General features: G+C 52.7%; 1 protein-coding gene across 1 annotated transcript; it reads left to right on the top strand.

Moving 5' to 3' along the window:
- Nucleotides 1–874: 874 nt before the first annotated feature.
- On the top strand, nucleotides 875–6,285 carry MRPS15 (mitochondrial ribosomal protein S15; the record flags this gene model as incomplete). The annotated part of the gene is made up of 7 exons (XM_008940867.1): nucleotides 875–937; nucleotides 1,737–1,812; nucleotides 2,539–2,587; nucleotides 3,149–3,233; nucleotides 4,093–4,151; nucleotides 5,360–5,551; nucleotides 6,193–6,285. Coding segments are annotated over 7 exons (617 nt in total), but the record flags the coding sequence as incomplete, so codon positions are not given.
- Between the last annotated feature and the right edge of the window lie 67 nt (nucleotides 6,286–6,352).

Raw genomic sequence — 6,352 nt, 5'->3', positions numbered from 1 at the left:
GAGTCCCCGCCGGTTTGGGCCTGCCCAGGCGGTAGCTGCCCCTGCCCTGCGCACGGCAGGGACCTGCCGGAGCAGCTCCGGGGCCAGAGGTCTGTCAGGGGAAGCTGCCGTGACCCGGCCCGGAGCATGGGCTGTGGTCCTGCCGTGGCTGCTGGTTGGTGTGACTGCGGCCCCGGCACCGTTGCTGGAGGTGCTGCCACCGCACCGAAAGCACGGACGGTGGCTCATTGCCTGTCCCCACAGTCCCCGTACAGCTCCGGGGCCTTGCAGAGCCCCATCTGAGCTCACCCGTGTCTCAGCTGGTTCCATTTGCAAAGACGTTTGAGACACAAGTAACTCATCTGCAGCTGGTGTTGATTCAGGTAGCAGGGGCCTTGAAAGAGCAGTTGGAAGAGTTTGTTCTTGAAAGGTCAAAGAACAACTCGGTGCAGGCTGGATGAGCGCTGGTGGATATTCTCATCTGTACCAAGCTGTGCCTGTCAGACGTTGTCTCTGGGTCCCTCCATCTCTGTGCTCTGCCCCTGGGGTAGTCCAGAGCAGCCCATCTAACTCACCCATGAAATTACTTAAATTAGTTCATCAGTTTAAACCTTCTAAATGAGCAGAGTTTAGCTGGGAGCCCTTGTGCTCCCTGCTTGGTGTCTGTAACCTCTTCCTGCTGCTCTGTCTCATCGTTTGGGTGCAGATCCCCCTGAACAGCTTTGCCTGTTTGCTTCAGCAGCCACGTGAGAACTACACTGAGCTGGGACTAGAGACCTGCCTGGTCACTGGTCACCTTGGAGTGATCTAAATACTCTGGTTTTCTAGTACAGAGCTGTATTTAATGTGTATGTAGCTTTAAAAGTCTAATAAATCTCTGTTTTCTTCCATCAAGCTTGCAGCCCCTTTATTCAGGCAGCCAGATGTTACGCCAGGCCTGTGAGGAGGAAGAGGAAAGGTTTGTCAGCACTGAGGGGACCATGGGGCAAAGTGTTTCACTGTCGTTGCCAGAGCTGTACCTGACGCTGCAGGAGGAGGGTGTTGGGTGAAATGAGTGGGCTGCACTGTGAAGATGCAGAACTCTTCATGAGAGGAGAGAGGAAATACAGTCCCTGGTGCAGGACTCTGCAGTCCTGCAGCTTACTGGTGTAATTAGAAGGGTGAGGGATCCAGACTCCTCTTGGTAGTGCCAAATGATGTAACGAGGGGCAGTGGTCCCAAAGAGCAGCTTGGAGATGCTCCAGCTGGACACAGAAGGGAAGAGGATTCACCAGAAGGGCTGTGGGATGGGAACATGTCACAGTGGGGCTGGGCAGCATCTGTCCTCAGAGTTTCCAAGGTGTTGCTAGACAAACGATGACAGTCCCACTTCAAAGGGGAGATGGGACTAGAAACTTCATAAGATCCCTTTGCAAACCCTTTTCTGATTCTGTGCCTCTGAGCTTGCAAGGAATTTTTTTCTAGAGGTGGCTCAGAGAGCTCAGCAGCTCAGGGATATGGGGGAAATTAGCAGTTGTCTTTAGCAAGAGATGACTGATCTCAGTGGACTGTATGCCATGTGGTTAGTCCAGGGTGCTGGGGCAAGACTTTATCCACTCAGTTCTTCCCATCTCAGCTTGATCTCTGCAGTTCTTCCTTCTCCTTTGGAGCATACCATCTGTCCTCTTTGCAGCTTGTTTCCTCTGACCTCCCTGGCAGGTGTGTTCAGAGGGTGACTTTGTGCTGCTCTTGCTCAAATGGTGATCTTCTCTTTGTAGAATTCCCCAGCCATTTGGATGATCTTCCTCCCACAATGCTGAAGAAAGACTATGCCAATCTCCCAGTGATAAACAGGTATGAGCCCGGGGAGGGGAACAGCTGCTGTGTGCAGAGCTGGGCCTTCACACAGCCACAGCCCGTGGTGCTGTCCCCAGCTGAGCACCAGCTGTGCTCTGTGGCTGCTGCTGTGCAGCTCCAGAGCTTCAGAGGCGTTTTGAAAGGAAGGTTTGCAAAAGCAGTCGCTGCTGAGGGCTGTCTGAGGGGTTGCTGGACTTCGGGTAAGGTTGGGTGCTGGTTGCCCCCAGGGCGTGCAGTTCCACAGCTCCAAAGGAGAGGCTGCTGCTGAAGCTGGGACCCGGCGTTCAGGGTTTCAGTGCTGGGATTCCAGAGCTGCTGGTGCGTGGTGCACGGAGAGCCCCCAGTGGTGCCTCGGAGAGTTTCACCCAGCTTGGGAAGAGCCGGTCTTAAAGTTGGTTATTTCAGCCTTGTGCACTTCCTAGGGGGTTCATCTTCAGCACCCAGTGCACATCTAAATGGTTTTGGAACAGATAAACCTTCATCATCATCTGAAATGGCTGTGCTTCCCAGAGCAGCAAAACTGCTCAGTCCTCCTGTAACCTCAGCTGTGATTTTTCTTAGGAATACAAGTTTGTATCTGACAAGTTTGGGAGGGGAGTTCCTGGCAATTCGTGGAGTAAATTAAAGTTGAGAAAAGTTAATACATTCTGAAAGCCAAACCTCACTTCTCTTGTTACATATATTTTGTTTCTAGCCAATAAACTAACAGTGATCTCCTTGCAGTGTTGATGATGTGGTGAGGAGGCTGTTGTCCCTGGAGATGGCCAGCCAGGTTGGTGTCATTGTTCCTGTGTGAAAACCCCTGGAAGGTCTGGTGAGCACACGTGGGTTAGACCTGTCCGTGTTGTTAAATACTCCTCTTGTTTAAGAGTTGCTCAGGGGCTGCAAATCTGGGGCTATGAAATACATGGGAGTGACAGGTCTTGTATGCTCTTAAAATGTGTCTTCCAGCCTTCTTTGTGATAATGACTGCACACTAAAATGAGAGAAGAAAACACCATTTCTTGCTGGTTACTGCTTAAGCTAAAAAAGATGTGAAATGAGAAGGCTCCCACTGCTTGCTGTCAGTTCCAGCCCTGTCCCTCAGCACCCTCCTCCTGTAGCCCTGGGGTGAGGGGTGTGCCTGGCCCCTGCTTTGAACAGGGGCTGTTTGTGTTCTGCTGAGATCTTTTCATGGCACTTCACTGCTGTACTCTGGTACACATTTTGTGATGGGCATTGAGTAAAGCTGCACATTATAAAGCCTTTATCTGGGCTTTGGGGAAAAAAGCTGGGGTGTCTCAGACGTTTAGTGCTCCTGAGAAAGTGACAAGCTCTTTTCTGTTCTGCACAGAAGGAAAAGATGAAAGTAAAGATACAGCAGCTGGTGGAGAAGGTCAGGAGGTCACCCAGTGACAATGGCTCCTCTGAGGTGCAAGGTAAGTTAAAAAGGTAGGAGGATATTGATGGCAGATCTCTGCTTTTATTCAGCTGTTCCCACTGCAGCACTTCAGGTTTCCTGTAGTGGTTAGGAGAACCTCCTTCAGGAGAGCCCCTGGGAGGCTGGTAGCCTGCAGTGTGCCCTGGGGGACCTCCCCAGGGTTTGGGAATGCTGCAGAGGCAGAGGGTGTGCTGAGCAGCAGGTGTCTGCTGGGTGCCTCCCAATTCCTACTCCACACCCACCCTCCAAAGGCAGCATGTGCTCTGTTGTGCTGGAGGTGCTGCTGGCACACAGCATTCCACTGCACTCCTTACTGAAATGAGGGAATGGGTTTAGCCACAGAGCCCAGATTTCCTTCTGCCTCAGAGAGCTCTGGGTGAGGCCTGGCACAGGGACAGTGTGGGGCTGAAGGCCACTCTGCCCTGGCCACACTGTGCTGCTTCAGCACTACCAAGGGCCTTTGGTTTCCCAGGGTGCCACCAGCACCTTTCCCCAAAGCCTGAAATCCCAACGAGCTGGCTGCTGCCCTTACAAAGAACCTCTGAATTTGTGTCTGCTTCTTCAAAGCTTAAACCAAGTGAAGAGAAAGGAATGTAAAAGCCACCAGTTGTTGAGTTTCCAGAGGCATTTTCCAGATAAATTCACATGATCTGTTGTTAGAATTTTAGCCTCTGATTGAGCAGCTCCATAAGAGCCATAGTTGAGGCCGGGGTTGTGGGCTACATTCTGTGCTTGGTGTTGCACTTCCCGTGGTAAGGAGGGAGCAGCAGCCCTTGGCTGGCAGGGGAGGGAGGGCAGAGGGAGCTGTCACCCTGAGGCTGCTGCTCTCTCATGGCTCCTTACCTCTCTGTTGACAGTTGCTGTACTGACTGCCAAGATACGCACCTTGGAGGAGCATCTCCAGAGGCACCCCAAGGTAACTGCCAGGGGCTGGAGCCCACGTGTTCACACAGCAGCTGGGGGGGGTTCCTCCCTTCAGAACAAAAGGGGTTCACTCTGGGGACTGTGGCTTCCTGGAGGCTTGTACAGTAGTTCTAACTGTTCGTGGTGCCAGTCTGGGAGTCTGCTGGCTCAGCCACAGCTTTGTTCTCACCACCTGGCACGTGGGGTGTTCTTTGTTGCTGGATGGGTGGATTTGGCTGAGCAGATACTTTTGAACAGGGCTTAGCTACATTTATCCTTGCTACAGATGTGGCTTCTCCACATAGTTTTCCCTGTAGTTCATGTTGTCACTCCAGCAGCTGTGTTCTCTCTCCTGGAGATGTTTAGTGGTCAGGGCTGCATTGCTGCTGTAACAAACCACTTTCCTACCTAAAGCTGCCTGGGTTCAGAGCCCAAATTCTAAACAACACAACTGTGAGTTTATGAACAAGATATTTCAAAGATTCTTTATGCTGTGCTAAAGGTGGGAAATGGATTCATCAATGGCATTTGATAAAAATTGTGTAATTATTTGTTAATCTTAAGCGTTTGAAGGATGAACCAGCACAGAATTTAGTTTTATAAAAGCTACAAGTTGTGCCAATTGTTTCAGCAGAAGAGGCCTTTGGAAATGACTTGGGCAAAGGCTGCTTTTCACACAAAGTGCTCCTGTAGGGTAGGGACGTTTCCCCCACAGGGGACTGCCCTGCGTGGCGTGGCTCTAGCTTGGCATCTTCTCTTCCAAAGTACAGCCCACACGGTCAGGTAGAGCCAAGCCCCATTTTATTTTCACATTTAATTTCTGGAAAAACAAAGGTAAATGCTTCTGTGTTGCTTCTGGAAGAATACATTTTGGGAGGAGTGGAGTTTGTATCCAGTAGACCTTCCCTACAGCCTTTGCCTCCAGCCGTTGCAGCTTTTGGCACTGCCTGAAGCTGCACACGCTGAAGTTGGTCCTTGGGGTATGGGGGGGAAGGTGCAGACACAGAATGAAGAAAGCAATTGCAGCGAGAAGTAAATTAAGTCTTTGCAGATCTCCTTGTAGTGACCTAATGTGCTTGTAGTATCCGCCAAGAAAAATTGCCCTGAGGTGCCGTCCTTAACCTGGTTGTTTCCTTTCAGCCGTAATCTGGCCTGTTGTCAGTAATTTATTGGGATGGAAATAAGATCTGTCTGCCTCTGTGAACACCAAGTGCTTTGCAGGATAAAAACAACCGTCGGCGCATGCTGATGGCCACAGACCAGAGGAAGAAGCTCCTTTCCTACCTGCGCCGGGTCCGCTACGACACCTTCGAGAACACCTGCAAACAGCTGGACATCCAGTACACCCTGCCCCCCCCCTACACCAGGAGGGCCACCAAGCGCTGGCTGGTGAAGAAGGCGTTCTGCCGCAAGGTAGGGAGCAGCCCGGGGGCTGGGCAGGGGAAAGCCCTGCACAGGAGGGCACAGCTGAGACAGAGGAGACCACCAGGGAAGGCCTTCGACCCACGCTGTGGATCTGAGGAGCCAGGGGACTGTAGGGACGCCCATGAGCTCGGCAGGGAGCTCCACAGCAGTTAGGGGGTGGGCAGTGGCGTGTGTGCTGTGCTTCAGAACTTCACCCTGTGCTGCTGCTTCACTCAGAACGTGTGATTCAAACCAGCATTGTTCCAAAGCCTGGTATGGGAACTAGTCTGTGAGACAGTTAAATGTGGTGGTGCCTTCAGAACAGAGCTGTGGGCACGTGCACTGTCTGCTCCCAGGTTCTGTGAGGCCTCTGGTGTAACTGCCGTGCACAGCGTGTCTCAGGTGTAACCGAGAGAACCAGCAACCTGGACACACCTTCAGTCTGTAGGTGTGAAACTTCAGTCCAGCAAAATTACAGCCCAAAGGCTGGGTGGCCCTGAGGGAACACCTCGGGGTGGTGCCCTGGAAACGGGCTGGCTGCGGTCCCAGCCCTTGCTGCATGGTGCCCTCCGTCCCACAGCGGCGGTGGGGCAGCTCTGCTCAGAGGCTCCATCCCTCCCCTTCCTCACCTCCCTGTGCTCCTCCTGCAGGTTTTCGAGGAGGCGCAGAAGCTGAAGGCTGCAGAGAGGCTGAGGCAGAGGCAGGCGAGCGAGGCGGCGCGGCGCGAGGGGACGCCGGTGTAGCGCCCGGTGACGGGTGACCTTCAATAAACAGCCACCTACAGACCTGCTGCCTCTGCACTTCCCTGTG

This window comes from Merops nubicus, unplaced genomic scaffold, assembly GCF_000691845.1.
Source record: "Merops nubicus isolate BGI_N331 unplaced genomic scaffold, ASM69184v1 scaffold11815, whole genome shotgun sequence".
NCBI classification, from domain to species: Eukaryota; Metazoa; Chordata; class Aves; order Coraciiformes; family Meropidae; genus Merops; species Merops nubicus.
Note: the sequence above shows the minus strand (reverse complement) of the source record. Positions and strands in the feature narration are given on the sequence as shown.